Below are 17,957 nucleotides of genomic sequence, written 5' to 3'. Positions count from 1 at the left end.
TGACCCTATAGGAGAGAGTAAAGCTGCCCTATAGGGTTTCCAAGGAACAGTTACTGGATTCGAACTGCTGACCTTCTGGTTAGCAGCTGTAGCTCTTAACCACTGTGCCACCATTTAATGAGACTCTACCATGTGGTAGGGGCTCCTGAATGGTTAATGTGCTCCGCTGCTAACTGAAAGGCTGGCAGTTAGAGTCCATGAGGAGGCACCTGGAAACAAAGTCCTGGTGATCTACTTCCAAAAAATCAGCCATTGAAAATCCTACAGAGAACAGGTCTACTCTTGACACACACGGGGTCGACACGAGCCGGAATCAACTCAACCACCGCTGGTTACTGGTACCACGTGCCAGGGACTACATTTACATTATTTTATTTAATGTAGAGAGATTATGGGCAATTTCATTTTCTTTTTTGAGCTTTCCTGTAGTCTCCAAATTTTCTCAATAAAATCAGGAGGAATGGGAAGAAGGGTTTTCTATCTCTCATGTAAGTGTGGATCAGACTGTCCCTTTTTGAGCTAGATAAGACATCCATTCCTGTCAAATCCACCAACCAGCTGGAAGGCATGACATCAGTAACATCTCCCAAGACTCTGAAAGCCAGACCTTTTTAGTACTCTACCTTTTTAGTACTGCGGGTTCTTGCTACTGAAAAGGAGATCCTAGTACCGATAATACCCCAAAAGCTTCAACTGCTTTCCTTACTGTTCCTTTCACAGTTTTTAGTATTTTCACCTTTTCTAGTAAAAAATATTTATTGCACTATTATCTGAATTAAGTCTTTTTATTTTTATTTTTAAAACTATGAACTGTTTTGGCATGACTTTAGGAACCTGAAGGCAAATCCTCTTTGTAAGGTCTGACAGTAAGTAGGCTACTCTTCCTTCCCAGCTGTAGAATATCTTGGAAGTGAAGAAAGATCAATTCGGAGCAAAACAAACACCCTGATTAATTTCCAAAACAGGAACTAAGTGTGAAAAAATTTCCAAAATAGTCACATAAGCCTTAACGCATAGACCTAAAAAGGAAATAAACATCAGCTCCACCTTGGGCCTTTACCCAACTAAGGGTACACCAGTGAGATTTAATAGAATCTTACTGACAAGGACTCACTCAACAAGGCAAAGGCTGAGCTGAATAAGACACCTGAATTACAAAAATACTTAAAAACAAACAGAAATCAGTTGAAAATTAGCTTAACAATATAAGTATTCTTCTAAATTGACTGGAAACATCCTGTTTTCCCAAGCATTCTCTCTCTGAAAGCTTCCTTAAGTCATTAATTTGTTTACTAAATGATTCTTTCACAGGTAACAAAAAGTTAAACTTTCGGCTACCTCCCTTATACTCAAATTTCAAATCAGTGGAATATGAACTAATAGAATTTTATGGTAGTGGAGCTCTTAACTATGGATGCTCCACTGTGTCCAGGAGTGTAAGTCCTCAGGCCTTTGTAGGCAATGGAAAAAATTACATTTTCTTAAGTAGGGCTTTTTGTGTGTGCTAGATGTGTGGCGTACACAGTGACTAGTATCACTGGGTAAGAGGGGAGATGAGGAAGAAACACGCTGCCTATAATCCCCTAAGACACAACAGAGGGGACTACCCCCACCCTCAGGAAACTGACTTACATGTCTGTGAAGAGCGCAGGAGAGTCTGGCCGGTGGGACTGCACATCCTGCATAGCATTCCATTCGTTGACTGAGGACTGATCTGAGTTGATATGGCTCTCGTAATAACTCACCCATGTTAGAAACAGACTGCCTGGGTAGTAGTTATGCATTCTGGCCACTTCGCAAGCCTTGTGCAAACTCTGCAGGGCAGACCTGAAAGACATGCTGGGAAATGAGCACTGTAGAACTCTGGAGTACCAAAAGGTCAACGATTCCTATGTACCCCAAACTCTTCCAATTTTTAAATCCTGCAGAATTCGGTTTCTGAAGGATGTACTTCCTGGAATGCAAGATTTTCTGATTCTGATTATATCATATTATTTATCCACAGCAATAGACTAGACACATTTCTTGGTGAAAGATGTGATGCATTATTGGTGGGGAGGCGAAAGGACAATTCACCAATGAAAAATAAGTCCAGGTGCATGTGCAGCTCATGGTCCCATAGTTGGAACTACGTTGTGGCTGTGCTGTATCATCAGAGAACTAAAGATCTCAACAGTTTACAAAGATATGTTTCCCATGTTACAGACTTATGTTACGGTACGTTCCTTATGATTCTTAGAGGCTCCACAGAGATCTCACAGACATCCCCAAGCCTTGAGGACATGTTCTTTAATGTCCAGGAAGCGCTGATCGGATAACATTAATCATTCTTGCTGCCTTAGACTCCTAGTTTTTAAAACCACTCATCCATACACTGGAGTTACTTTCTAAGAACAGCTCTGGTTATTCTGAGCCTAATGAAACCTTCCAACTTGGAACTCAGGAACCCAAAAAGACTAGGTACAACTAAAAAGTACCTTTTGGTTATACATTTGGGAAAACCTTAAGCCAGAAATGCTCAGAAGTAAGTTACACAAGAGTAGGGACTTTGTAGGTTTTTACTGACATATCTCAAGCACCTAAAACAATGCCTAGTTCATAGCTGTAGCTCATAAGAATTTGTAGAGAAATATCTTACTAGCTACAAACTAATGTTTTTCCCTGAAGGGAAAAAGACAATATAGAAGAATTCTGTGGTCCATCCATTTTCATCTTTTTCTTAAAAAATGTCATTTTATTTTTTTCCCCTCATAATAAAAGTGAAGCACGCCACTTAGAAAACTTAGGGACCTTAGACTAAAGGGGCAAAAATATCCTGGAATTCCACCACCCAGAAATTATCACCATTGAGATTTTAGTGTAGATCTTCCCAGTCTTTTTTCTACGCATAGCTCTATAATAAACATGACCATATTCTGTATACTATTTATGACCTGCTCTTTTACTTTATACTGTCATCAACATCTTTCCACGTTGATAAATATTCTTCAACTACTAATATTTTTAATGGTTGCATAATATTCAATAACATAGATGTATCGTAATGTAACTGATTCCTATTTTTTTTGACACTTGTTTTCTCTCCCCTCCCCTTTTTTTTTGCTATTCTTGGAATGCTGAGAAACATTCTTATAGCTAAAATTTTTGCACACACCCATGATTACTGCCTTAGGATGAATTCTTAGAATTACTAGGTCAAAGGACATACAAAATTATAAGGTATATTGGCAAATCACTCTCCAGAAGAGTTGCTCCAGCTTATTCTCCCATGAATAGTATATGACAGTGTCTGTTCCTTGAGTCTCTGTCAACCCCATATGATGTAAATTAAAAAAAAAAAAAAATTTACCAATTTGATAAGAAAAAAATGTGCCAGTCCAGTTTTATTAGGAAAACATTTTTTCCTTAAAAACCAAGTTGCTTTCTATTATACAAAGTAAGCCAAATTCTCAGAGAATTTCAGCAAACCAGTTTCGTTACACAGATTCAAACATAAGGGTCTCTTTAGTGAAATGTACAGGTTACGTAATATATGTTTTCTTCATCTAGGGAACAAGTGCCTCAAAAGCAAATATTACAAGCGTCTGGTGCAACTGCTTAAAATACACTGATGGCCTGACCACCTCAGATACTTCAGCTGCACACAGAAGTGGGAGGCTGCTGTAACTACCTTCCTGTGAAGGAAACACCTGGCCTGAAAGCCATTTTGATCCATACATCATCTATTTTTTTTCTGTGTGACTTTCGGTTCACTATTCCCCATGTGGTATACCAAAAAAAGTTTATTCTGTAATAAGCTAACAGAGCTAGGCCCACTCAGTCTACTTTAGAAAGCAAAGCCTGACCTAAGGTTACTACTTGAGTCTTCACTATCTTTAAGAATTAAGATTGCTCTGTACTCCTCCCAAAAATGTAACTGAAAACATACTGTCATTTATGGGACTTACTGTGTTTGGTTTTACTTGGCACCTGGGAATAGATAGGTCAGTTGCCTTGAACTGAGCCTTATCCAAAGGAGGTCACGAGTTTTCCATGAGAAATTTACCTCTGAAATACGCCCTGAATCTAAAAATTTGGTGTAAACACATGACCTGAAACTCTATGTCCTACCTCATTTACAGCATGAAATGATAAGACTGTCAATTGTTCAGGGACTCTGTCTTAGGACCCCACCCACCTCAATCCTATCAGTTCTGTTATTCAGGGGTAGGTTATCATCCTGGAGTCTTTTTCAGGCTCCTTTACTTCTTGTTTGGCTTGCCTTCTCTCCATTCCACTCCTCATGGGGACTTCCACTACACAACGTGCAGCTGAATGAGGAACAGACATTAAAGTCCTTGACTAGGGAATGGACTCTGAATCTTACAGTCACGCCCATTGCCTAGTTACACTAAATAATTTTTCCAGATAATTTGGAACAATAGAGTGAGAGAGCCTGTTCTGTCTAAACATGAGAGATACTCTCAGGCCAGTTATATAACCTCTCTAAAGCTCCAGATTTTTTAAATCTATAACAATGGGCTAATAATACTATTTTTTTTTGAGGGGGGGGTTGGTGTGATGATTAAATGTAATCCCTGTAAAGCACAACACCAAACACGTAGTAAGCAGCCCAACGTGTCAGTTATGCTACCTGATTATTATTAACAACTACAATTTGTTCTCTAGGCTTTATCTGCATTATGTAAACAGACACCATCAGTTTAAACAGAAACTTAGCTATCTATAATGCAATCCTCCATCAAGGCTAGCCCTTATTGCTTTAAGAAATTGAAAGCTAATGTACAGGCAAGTGTGATGTTCTAGACTTGGCTCTGCTACTAACCAACTTGGTCAATGTGTCTATAAAACTCAGTTCCAACTGGCTATCTCATCCATTAGATCTCTTCCAGAGTCTAAGAATACTTCTAAACTTTAATTGCTTACCATGCCTCCCACACTGACAATCTGAAAACTGTACTTCTAGGCTACCTTTAACTATAATGACCACACAAACAAATCACACAAAATCCTAACACAGATGATACAGCATCTTCATAGTCAACCGTACCATTCCAAATACTGCAGCCCACAAAATGCTGCTCCAATAACACACTAAAAAACTTTGAGAAAGATATTAAAAGTCATCTTACCACATTGCCTGCACAGATACAGGTTTGAATATATGAACTCTGTTATCTGTTGATACGCTGAACCCACTGAAAAGAACAAGACAAAAATCCACAAATGAGAGTGGGTTATTTCAGTTGAGATTTTTCAAGGTCGTTGCCCAGGCTCGCAATAGCTAGCTCAGTAGAGGGGATCAACAGGCACTTCATGTAGAAGTTAACTAGAGCTTCAGCAAATTGTCTGATATTATCTACCAGGCAAGATGAATGGACTCTCACACTAGGGTTAGGGAATTACACAGCCTCCCAGCAGAAGCTATGTACCAACTGTTCAGCTGTATATTTCTATTTGGAAGTCTTGTGGGTTCTTAACAAACTTGACCCTAGCTTTATGAATTAGGGCAAACATCTTGGTCTCTTGGGGACTCATTCTAAAAATACCAGCAGGTGGGGGTGGGGGTCAGTGGTAGGAAATGGCACAGGAAAGGGGTTATACTCTAGGCTGACAGCTGGCAGGGGCTGCAAGTGGTTGTTTGAAACAGAACATATCATCCTTGGGGAGAGCATTGCAACAGTCCCACATGTCCAATTAAAGAGTGAGCCAATGAACTAGTTTTTCTTGCTTGGATTCTTACCATAGTCAGCCTAGAGAACAGAAGTGAGAGTCTCTGGCAAGTTGTGTTTTTACTGCACTTGAAAAAACAAGAGTTTAAAAGGACTCATTGAGCTGCTAACATGACAGTTCATTTGGGCACACTGGGCCTCCATTCAGCTGAATGAATGGTAACTAAGATGGAACCCCAGCCCTTGACAGAAAGTAGGGGAATAAAAAGAGAAAGGTCTTACCCATCACCATCCAAATGAATTAGGGTGTCACTCCAGAGAGGCAGGACTAAGCCCATGGTACAAGTGCTACTGTAAGACAAAGAACAGTCCATAAGTTACTTCCTGTTATTCTGGGAAACAGTCCTTTGTTTATTAACTCTTTCAACACAAAAGATAAACCTCTAAGCTCTAAATTTTGACATGAGCGTTAGAGAAATTTCTATCATATTGCTACTAATCCTACGTATGTGTTCAGGAGTTGTTTTAAAGAGGTGGTTAATCAGTTTCCTGTATATTTAACAAAGAAAACTTATTGACTGAGTTCCCTGTATTTGGCTACCTTGTAAATGGCCACTTTCTATGAAATCTAGGTGACTGTGGCTGAATAGCATCTGGCAGATCTCAGCCCAGGGTCACGACACCCAACTGAACTCTAAGGACTGTTTCTTATATCAAGAACAACTGCCGGTTGTTAAAGGCTTCTGAGTATGTGGTTTGCTCAATACTAACTCCGAGGTTTACAGAGATTTATTGAACACTAGAACACTCTCAATAGTTTGAAAGAGAAAGGGAATTAAAAAATGTAAAGCAGTAATTGTTAACGGGTTGTGAACAAGTTAGAGACACAAAATGGACACAATACAAAACAATGCTCGGTGGCTGTGCACGGAATTAACACTGCTGAAATGCAGAGTTGATAGGAATGCCAACAACTACAAAAGGGCAGCTTTAATATGCTATATTAAAATGCTATTTAAGTTACCCAGGAAGGAAACTGGCTTCAAGTTAATGGAACAGGCTGGAACAGGAAACCATGGACTCCCGATCGTGAGCTCTAGCTCTAACTTCTCTGGACCACTGTAACCTACTCCAGACTTCTACCACTTTCTCTCCTTAAAACTACAATAAACCACCATTTTCCCCTTCCAGCCAGCCTCCCAAAGGCTCCTATACTTCCCCCCACCACTATATAGAGAGATACAGCTCGATATGGTGGAAAGAACCTGGGACCCAGGCGGTGGGACAGTACTGCATGAGTAGGAGCATGGGCTCTGGAGTTGGATGGGTACTGGAACCCTGGTTCTGGCACTAATTGTATAATCTTAGGCAAGTTATTTAATTGTTTTGTGCCCTAGTTTCCTCATCTGTAAAACTGGGATAAGATTACCTTCTTCATTGGGTTGTTCTGAAAATTAAATAACACACACAAAAAATGTATAGACTAGTGCTTACCAATAAAAATAGACAACAACAAAACAAAAACAAAAAACCAGCTGCTGTCGACTCTGACCCATGGCAATCCCATGTGACTCAGAGTAGAGCTGTGCTCCAGGGTTGATTTTTGGGAAGATCACCAGGCCTTTCTTCTGAGGCACCTCTGGGTGGACTCAAACCTTTAACCTTCCAGTTAGCAGCCAAGTGTGTTAACTGTTTGCACCACCCAGGGGCTCCTAGAATAAAAAAAAACTAAAAAAAAAAAGCTGTGGCTACGATATAACAATAACTACCATTTATTGAACAGTTGTACCAGAAGATCTAGATTTGATACCAGTATTTCAACTCCTTTTGGCAAGCTATTTAGCCTCTCTCAGCTTGAATTTCTCCATCTTCAAGTGCAGACTATAAAGCTTACCCTTACAGGGTTAGCATGAAGATTTAAAATATTTAAAGTGAAACAATATTTGCGAATTATGGTCATATAAAACAAATGCTGAATATGGATCTATAGTTGGTGTTTTCATGTATCTGAAAGTGATTTTTTATGGGGGGGGGAAGCATTATACAGTTGTTTTAAAAACAATGTGAGGAAAACCAAGCTTTAATGGCTGCAGTCACTGCAGGACTAAGGCAGGCCAGGCCCTAGTGGGCCGTGTGGAATGCTTTTCACTGCATTTGCTGGCCTGTGTTACCCCAACGCTCACTAGCGATCCCAGGGCACTGGAGATACAAATCAAGATCGTAACAGCTTATCTATACGGGGACCCTGGGCCTGAACACCAGAGACACAGCTATCATGCCAGAGTCTAGAAGTGAGCAGGCCAGTGCCACCACAATTTCTGTTGACTAAATGAGGTAAAAAAAAAAAAAAAAAAAAAAACTTGCTTTGAAAATGGCTTCTCAAGGTGGAGTGGGGTTATTTTTAGAAGAGCTTTTTTTATTGAGTGTTTAGCAGGGTTCCTAGCAACAAGCATAATTTGGGGTATAAATATGAAGGGCTGATAGCCCAGTGACAAATCTAGAAATTAAGTAACTACAGAAGACGACACAGAAGCTGCAAAGGAATGTGATTTATGAGCTTGTGACCAGATGCCAGTTAAACTCTGGGCAAGTGACAATGATATGTAGGAACCAACATCACATTTTCACCTTAAATTAAGACCAAAATGCATTTTTTACATTAAGAAGTAGCTTTTTCACATAACAGGAAGAAGAGTTCTGAGCTAGGTTTACCTGGTATTTTTATCCAGTTTACCTTGAGTCTCATGAGATTTTTCTCTATTAAATTACAGCTACTTATTTTAATAGATACTCATCCCATTCAACAAATATTTACTGAGTGCCTACTATGTTCAAGGTTCTGGGCATACAAAGAGAAATTAAAAAAAAAAAACAAAATCATAAAGCTATATTATTTTATAACCTGACATACATCCAATGCAATTTGGAAATCAAGGTTACACTGCATATTAAAAAATGTATCACTTAACATATAATACAATCTCAAAGGGCCTGTAAATAGGCTAAATGAATTGGCTGTAATGTATCTCACGCATTACTTGGGAAGAACACATCATAAACAATCTGGGTTTCACTTTGGTTAAACATTGTTTTAAAACAGGAACTTTTTATATTCTCAGATATGTTACAAATTCATTCAAAAGCGACGGAGACCAAAATGACACTAGATTACCTGACACCAGTACTCTGATGCAGCAGGGTTTCTCTTACAGTGCAAGGAGCTCACTTAGGCAGAGGATGTGTGGCTATTTCATAACATCAAGTTTACCAAACAGAATGAAAACTAGTTTCTAGCTTTTCATGTTATCTTTTGTCTCCCATAAACTAAACTTCTCTTTTGTTAGTAGCACCTGGCAGATGATTCAGACAGGATTATTACAGTAGAAGCGGCTCTTTGAAAAAAATGACTGGGCACCCATATTAATCAGCATTCTTTATGATTTCTAGGGGGAGTTTAGAACAAAGTGAAAGAGGTAAGATTAGACCTCTGACTGAAGTACTCTGAGTCAGGAGAACATGCAGTTGTTTCCTTCTGTCTCTAGAGGAAGGCTAAAGTTTCCATGCAGCCCCAGTTCCTATTATGTAGGGTTTCGAAGAAGGAGATAAAGAAGAATTGAACAAAAGAAACATATGATCTACAGCAGTGGTGTACAACTGAACTTTCTGCAAGGATGGAAATGTTCTATACATATATTGTCCAATATGGTAGCCACCAGCCACATAAAGGAAACCTATATATACATGTATACATGTATGTATGTATGGAAACCCTGGTGGTATAGTGGTTAAGTGCTATGGCTGCTAACCAAAAGGCTGGCAGTTCGAATCTACCAGGCGCTCCTTGGAAACTCTATGGGGCAGTTCTACTCTGTCCTATAGGGTCGCTATGAGTCAGAATTGATTTGACTGCAACGGGTTTGGTTTTTTGGTTTAACCACATATAACTACTGAGTACTTGAAATGTGGCTAATTGTGACTAAGGAACTGAATTTTTAATTTAATTTTGTTTAAATAGTCACATGTAGTTGCACATATGTAGACAGATTAAAAACCCTAATCAGAGACCTTCAAATTCTTACATGAATATAGGCAAGGCTGGTGCTCTGACAGAATAAACGCTTACTGAATCTTCTGTTGCTTAGGCAACACCAGAGGTTAAAACCATCCAGGAGATTCTTAAATGTGGTTTACGGCCTGTGTAATTTCAGAGTTTACAATTAAAGGCTGTAAGTGATATACAAGGTAACAACTCTGGCCTTGTGATGCTTGTGAACCCACAAGTCATTTTCAGGTTGACTGAGAGGTATAAGCTCAGGTAAACACTAGTTTGGGAAACCTTCTAGTTACAATGTCCTTTTTTTTCCAACACCAGGACAATTAGAATCACTTCCAGTCTTCTCCTCTCCTTGTGGCTAAATCCCCCTGAGGCCTGAGTCACACCCCCAGCTACTCCACAGTTCCATTCTAGTCCTGAACCAGGAAGTCAATGCTTTGAGACATCTGGCAGGATTTCCTGAGGCTTATTATCTAGAGTGCAAAGACCTGCTTAGCAGCCACATTCCACAGTCTTCCCAAGATTTCTCCAGAAAGAGGGAAAATAAAAAAGGAAAGCAACAAAACATAAGGACACAAAGAGGCCAAGTTGTTCTATGTGATGTGTGGTATCTTTAATCGCAGGAAGCGATGTGCAGCCAAAGCCAAAGGTGCATAATTATAAGAGACTCTACACTATATCTACACTACGTTTAAGAAACCACCGCACCCCCCCCTTTTTTCTAAACTCAGAAGAAGGAAAAAACAGCTATAAGATTTGATAAAAGTAAGGTTTAACACAGAGATTGGAGTTGAAGTGGGTTCTCTTTGAACCCAGATCCACTGGTACACTATCACAAATGGAGTGTGCTCTAGAATCACCACAGTGAATCACTACTGATGAAAATAAAGCGGGCTGCCAGGAAAGGGCAGCTTTTTTTCTGGAAATTCAAGTTAAAACATTTACTTTATGCCATTACTACCTAAAGATGAGAGGAAGGTTAAGTAGTAGTGGTAAGTTAGGGATATACGACAAAAGACATAAGCTGAACAAGCCTGTCTCTCAAGACTGTGTGTCTAAGATACAAATTGACTCGATAGCAACAAACAACAACAGTTTTAAGTGCTGAATTTTAGGAGTAGAACTGACACAAGATATTTTTGTGATAAGTCAAAAGGTAACTGAAACAGGGTAGTTAAAAACAAGTTTCCCATCTCCCATTTTGTGGTATCATACCTGTCATTAGAAGAGAAATCCATTCCTAGGACAATGCTTTCTTCAGTGTCTTGTCTACCATTCGTTGAAACTACTACCATATAGCGTGTTCGATTCTGATAAGTACTTTCCAGTCTCACAGCCTGGAGGTTAATAGACAACAAAGAAATTAAGAAAAAAATTAAGAAATTTAAAAGGCCAATTTTTCATCATTCAATCCTTTTTTTAGATCAGTATTTTAAACATACTTAGGGAGGCAGCATAGCCAGTAGTTTAGAAGGCCTAAATTAAAATCCCATCTCACATATTAGCTACATAACCATCAGTAAGTTCCTAAATCAAATGGAGGGAGACATCATAATACTGATCCCATTGGAAAGTTGTAAGAAATAATACATGTTAATAAACACAGTACTTGGCACACAGTAAATGTTCAATAAATGTTCGCTACTAACATAATTCGTAATAACAGCAATTACATGCCTATGTACTGGGTTTTACTGGGTCTGGGTACTATAAAGACTCAAGTGGGGAATGTGAGGTATAGGAATGTGAGCATTCAATTCACAGATGCAGTTCCTACAAACCATTATAACATGAAGCCATCTATTAGCAACATCTAAGGAGAGTGCTGATTGTGCGCTACTGAATCCGGCAGATTACATACGACAAGATTTCCTTCTGCAGTTTCACTGATAATTAAACTTGCTTCTTTAGAAGCTTCACATATTATATTTTTCAAAAAGTTTTTATTTATGATTTTTAAAAGGCCCAGCAAAAAATTTAAATATGGACAGGGTGTTAGATATTAAGGAAAGATTGCTTGATGATGGCATTGTGGCCTTTTCTTAAGTACTTGGAAGTAAAATGATATGGTGTCTGAACTTTACTTTAAGATGCTCCAATTAAAAAAAAAAAAAAAAAAGGAGGGAGGAGGGGTAGGTGAAAGAAGTCTGGCAAAACGGTGATGGTTAAAGGACAAAGATTGTATGAGTCCACTTATATAAAATATCTAGGACAGACAAGTATATACCCCTTCCCCCCCCCACCAAAAAAAAAAAAAAAAACTGTTGCCGTCGAGTTGATTCCAACTCATAGCCCCATAGAGTTTCCCAGGAGTGCTTAGTGGATTTGAACTGTTGAACTTTTGGTTAGCAGCTGTAGCTCTAAACCACTATGCCACCAGGGTTTCCAGACAAGTACGCAGAGACCAGGTTTATCAGTGGTTACCAGGGGCAGGTAGGAGGGGGGACACTTAAGGGACACTGAGATTCTGTTAAGAGTGATGGGAAAATTTGGAAATGGGTAATGGTAATGGTTGAATAGCATGATAAGTGTAACTAATACCACTGAATTGTACATGTGAAGAATGCTGATATGGCAAATGATTTGTTCCATATATATCAGTCACAATAAAAAATGTTGAATGGTTATTAAATCTAGATTATGGGTTCATGAGGATATAATATATTCTCTATTTTTGTAGGTTTGGGAATTTTCTTAATACAAAGTTCAACATCCATTCAAATATGAGACATCCCTGCTACTGAAGCCACGTCAGCGTGAGAGGGCCGGGGCCTTTCCTATTAGGTTGGGGATCTTCTCTTATAATGAGATGAAGCAAGGGACAGCCAAATGTTTGAAATGCTCCTGAAATGATAAATAACCACAGAAACACCTCACTTTGTAAAAAGAGACCACTAATGAATATCACTTACAAAGAAACTCCTGCTGCCTACCTGCTAACTTGCTAACTTGCATTCTAGGTAGTATTTGTGGAAGTGGTTTTTAAAAATTTTTTTCTTTCCCCCTTTTATCAGCTTTGACTTAGCCAATCAGCTGCCACTGGTTGTTGTAGAAACTGTGGACAAATTATTAGAAGCACAGTTCAGCTGTTCCCATGTCATCTGTATTTGAGTCTTGCCATAAATTCTCAGAGCCTTGGTGAGGGGTAAAAGGAGCCCCTAACATGATCGGGAAACTGACAGCTCAGAGCTCACCAAGGCAAGCCCAAACTTAACCATGTAATAATAGGAGAGAGGCCATCTGTAAGAAATTCTAGCTCACCTGCACCAAGTTTTCTGATTAAATCAATGTGTTAGGAGGGTTTCTAGAGTCAGAGAGTCAGTGGTGCCTGAACCTCACGTGCATTTACTATCCACAGCTCCTTCCTTGGTTCCAGCCCATGGGGCTAGGGCTTAGTCCATTTAAATGTTAGTTCCTTAGCTTTTCATATGTGAATCTGGCTTGAATCCTCGGATCACTTCATGGAACAGGAAGTCAGAAGTACAGCTCTGTATCTTGTATACTTGGAATCAGGATGGTGGGGGCATTACATTCCTGCTGTATCAACTCTTGTAACAAAAAAGCTTTAATGTAGCCAGTTCTGTTGTTTGTAGTTCTCTAGCTTTTCCTAGGAGTATCAAAACAGAGACAAAAGCCGTGGGAGGCTCACCTCTGCCTTGCTAAATGGGTCATTTGAGCTGTGTAACTACTCTCTTTTTGCTTAGCCACTGCGGAAGTGACAGGGTTAAGGAGAGTCCATGAAGAGCAGCAATGAAAGAATTCTAACTAGAAACCAAATTTCTGACAAATGTCTTGAGCCAGTTAATGGTACTGAAAATCTGTTTCTCTTCTGAGATAAAGAACCGGGGTTATTTTATGCACAGGAAATTGCCTTCAGGGCACATTTTCCTGGCTTCAAAGAATCTGCTATTTTTTCATTAGTAACAGGAGAGAACTTTTACTAGAAAGGCGAATAGAACTAGACTGTCCACTCCATGATGGAAGGAACCACGTCTCTCTTTTTCACCTCTGAATCCCCAGCACTTGCACAGTGACTGGTACATTGCAGATGTGTAGTAATATTTAAGCTTCTTAAATGGAAGTACAGCATGTAGAGTTCATGGGACTTGATCACGGACCTCTAGATAGTACCTATGGTAATTACTAAGTTCCTAGTACAGGGAAATGAAGTTTTAATCAAGGGATCAGGGCCTACGACATTTATTCAACATCTATATCCTAATTAGAAAGGTGAGACGAAATTAAAAAAAAAAAAAAATTCTGCAATGCCAGAGGACGAACCTAAGGGTTTAAAGTCCCTTTTTAAGATTCTTTTTTTTTTTTTTTTAAATTTTTTATCCTAAGAGTAACAACACAAAAGCAAAACTTAATTCCCTCTCTGTTTTGAGGTTTATTTCATATTCCTCTGTTTGGGTAAGAGTAACAAAATCTAATAATCTAATTTAATTCATCAAGTCAATTGGAGAAACACAGTTTAAAATGGCACTTTGTACCTAGTACCCTAATACTAGGACTGGCAGCAATTTCAATGTTTTGTCAGTCTCCTTAACTTGTGCGGAAGAGATGACAGGAATAACGCAATGATTTAGATGCACTTGATTAACTAAAGTTCTCACTGAAAATGGCACTACTGAAGTCTACTTTAACTGTCTAAACAAAACAACATTTTGAATTTTAAAATGTGGCAAAAGTAACAACTGAGATCATTATTACCAGAAAGTCTATCCTATTACAAAGTTCAGGTGAACTGGATCCAGTACTCCTAGGACTGAGGTGGATCTGGGAAGTCATCTCTGGCCTCTCCCTTATTGCTGATAGATAAAAACCCAATCTGTTTTCAAAGCTCATCTATCAAAGAATGATACTGAAGCTTACCTCAGTAACTAATTTAAATGCTTAACTCGACTGCAAGCTGTTCAGAAACACCACCTGATATAACAGCTTCTCTCCTCAGCATCATCCAGTATCAGGAAATACTCCACCTTAAGCCTATGCCACAGCTCTGCCTTTAATTTCTCTCCAACAAGAGTCTTACGTCATGCCCCTGCATGCAAGGTTTATCCTCAGGGAAGCCACAATATAAAGGTCCAACATCTAGACAGGCAGCTTACCCAATCCATCAGAGGGAAAGGTTTCAAAAGTATGTAAATACTAGATTCTAGCCAAAAGAACAAGAAGGGAAAGTCAATAGCTAAAATTAAAATAGACTTCAGATGTGACACTAATGAACTAAAAGAACAGTGTCTTCAAAAGAAATAGATAAGAGCTTGAAGCAGTCTCTGGATTTTTAGAAATCTATCACTACGAAGTTCTTAAGTTAAAAAAAAAAGTTCATAAATTATACTCTGTATAAAAAAGCCATCATATAGCCATTAAAAACAATGACCTACCTATTGGTATGGAAAGATAATCATGATAAATTGTGAAGAAAGCAGATTACAAAACAGCATTTATATTTTTAATCTCAATTTTGTAACTCAGCTGTCTCTTTCTCTCTTATACACAAAACACAAAATAAGACTGGAAGGATATTTATCCAAATTGCTAAGGATGGCTTTTTCAACATGCACAATACAGAGTGACTTTCACTTTCTTTATATCTTCTATATATACCTTTTATAAAAGATATCTTTTTATCTTTCTGTATCATCCAAGTAAAAAAACAGATAATATATTTATATTTAGGAAAAAATAAAGCTATTTTCACTTTGGAAAAAAATCAGCATATTAAAAAAATTCGCAAAACAACAACAAGAACTCTTCATTTTCTTAAACTTCCTTGCAAAGTACTCGAAAAGGCCTCCTTGTACCTTAGCTGCACCTCAACTCTAGTTAAGAATTCGGTGGACTTAATTCTTAATTTCCCAATCTATTTTTTATTAGATGGATCTTTGATAATGTGTTGTTATTGCTGTTAGGTGCCCTTGAGCCAGTTCAGACTCATAGAGACCCCACGTACAACAGAACGAAACACTGCACAGTCCTGCACCATCCTCACCATCACTGCTATGTTTGACCCCATTGTTGCAGCCACTGTGTCAATCCATCTCATTGAGGGTATTCCTCTTTTTTTGCTGACCCTATACTTTACCAAGCACGATGTCCTCCTCCAGTGACTGGTCCCTCCTGATAACATGTCCTCACTTTAAGGAGTATTCTGGCTGTACTTCTTCAAAGATTTATTCATTCTTATGGCAGTCCCTGGTATATTCAATATTCTTTGCCAATTCTTTGTTAATTCTTTTTCGGTCTTCCTTACTCATTGTTCAGCTTTCATACGCATAGGAGGTGACTGAAAACATCATGGCTTGGGTCAGGCTCACCTTAGTCTTCAAAGAGACATCTTTGCTTTTTTAATACTTTAAAGAGGTCTTTTTGCAGCAGATTTGCCCAAAGCAATGCGTCTTTTGATTTCTTGACTGCAACTTCCATGGGTGTTGATTGTGGATCCAAGTAAAACGAAATCCTTGACAACTTCAATCTTTTCTCTGTTTATCATGATGTTGCTTATTAGTCCAGCTGTAAGGATTTTTGTTTCTCTATGTTGAGGTGTAATCCATACCGAAGGCCATAGTCTTTGATCTTCATCAGTAAGTGCTTCACGTCCTCTTTGCTTTCAGCAAGCAGGGCTGTGTCATCTGCATATTGCATGTTGTTAATGAGTCTTCCTCCAATCCTGATGTTGCGTTCTTCACATAGTCCAGCTTCTCAGATTATCTGCTCGGCATACAGACTGAACGAGAGTGGTGAAAAGACACAATCCTGACACATACCTTTCCTGATTTATTCTGTTTGAATGACTGCCTCCTGGTCTATGTACAGGCTCAGCATGAGCACAATTAAGTGTTCTGGAATTCCCATTTTTCTCAATGTTATCCATAATTTGTTATTTACACAGTCAAATGCATTTACATAGTCAATAAAACACAGGTAAGCATCTTTCTGGTACTCTCTGCTTTCAGACAAGACCCATCTGACATCAGCAAAGATATCCCTTGTTCCACGTCCTCTTCTGAATCCAGCTTGAATCTCTGGCAGTTCCCTGTCCATGTGCTGCTACAACAGCTTTTGAATGATCTTCAGCAAAATTCTACCTGTGTGGGATATCAATGATATTGTTCGATAATTTCCACATCTGGTTAGATGATCTTTCTTCAGAACGGGCATATACATTGATCTCTTTCAGCTGGCTGGCCAGGGAGCTGTCATCCAAATCTCTTGGCTTAGATGAGCAACTGCTGCATCCATTTATCGAAACATCACAATTGGCATTCTGTCAGTTCCTGGAGCCTTGAGGTGTTAAGAGTACGATAAACCATTTTCTTCATTTTACCAGCTACAGTTTTCCTAAATTCTAAAGTTAATATTTGAGACCTAGTGTATTTGGAACGCAGAGCTTCGCTGGAAGATTGGCTTCTTTCTGTTTTCAATACCAAAGCAAAACGTAGGGTTTGGTGTCTCCATTTGTTCTTGGGTTATTAGAAAAAATAAAGGCAGGGCTTTCAGTTGACTGTCAAACTTTTAACCTTATGTACAAGCCCCAAGATGAGAGTTTTTGCATTCCAAATTTAACGCAGAACAAAAGGCTTTGCTTTGAGTCTAACAAATGCTCCCTTCAGTTATAAAAGTGCTAATTTGTCCAAAGTCATACAATGTATTCACTGATTTTCTTAAAGATGACTCACTCAATAATCTGAAATATAATGACTATGTGTTCGTAACAATTCAAAACAACTGTGAAATGGCTTGTCATTTGAACTCTGAATTAATTTGGAGGCGTCAGTTACATTTTCTGAATTTATATTTTAGAAATGTAAAGCAGCTGAAGCTGCGTATTTCAGTAGGGAAAGAAAAGACTTAATTGCCAATTCTGCTTTCCCAACTGCTTCCTTTAATGTCCTTCGAGTCTCTCAGGGTTAAAAGTATTTTAACATTTATAGGTATAATCCAAACTCCAGGAGCTCATCAATGAGAAAAGCGAAGTGAGAGAGGTCAGACTGCAACTGCAGCTGTACTAAACCACAGACTTTTTGGAAGCTTTTTTTTTTTTATCAACTAACATCTACTGGGCACCCAATGTGCGCGAGTGACCTGCTATTACGGGTTTTAGGGCAGTAGTTCTCAAAACGTGACCCTCGGATCAGCCGCATTAGCATCACTTGAGAACCTGTTAAAATATGCAACTTCCTGCCCCTTAATTCCCACCGGCAAAGTCCAACTCTGCAGGCAGG

General features: G+C 38.8%; 1 protein-coding gene across 4 annotated transcripts in view; it reads right to left on the bottom strand.

Moving 5' to 3' along the window:
* The window catches only part of SSH2 (slingshot protein phosphatase 2), a 267,882-nt gene that overhangs the window by 39,325 nt on the left and 210,600 nt on the right, over window positions 1–17,957 (bottom strand). For 3 of the 4 annotated variants that reach the window (XM_049859757.1, XM_049859759.1, XM_049859758.1), the window contains 4 exons: window positions 10,942–11,063; window positions 5,955–6,023; window positions 5,133–5,198; window positions 1,633–1,827 (listed from right to left, as the gene is read on the bottom strand). In XM_049859757.1, the coding sequence (XP_049715714.1) occupies window positions 1,633–1,827; window positions 5,133–5,198; window positions 5,955–6,023; window positions 10,942–11,063 (452 nt within the window). The other variant, XM_049859760.1, reaches the window with a different exon arrangement.

The sequence above is a fragment of the Elephas maximus genome, chromosome 19, assembly GCF_024166365.1.
Source record: "Elephas maximus indicus isolate mEleMax1 chromosome 19, mEleMax1 primary haplotype, whole genome shotgun sequence".
NCBI classification, from domain to species: Eukaryota; Metazoa; Chordata; class Mammalia; order Proboscidea; family Elephantidae; genus Elephas; species Elephas maximus.
The sequence above is the reverse complement of the archived record's forward strand: the minus strand, read 5'-3'. Positions and strand labels throughout refer to the sequence as shown.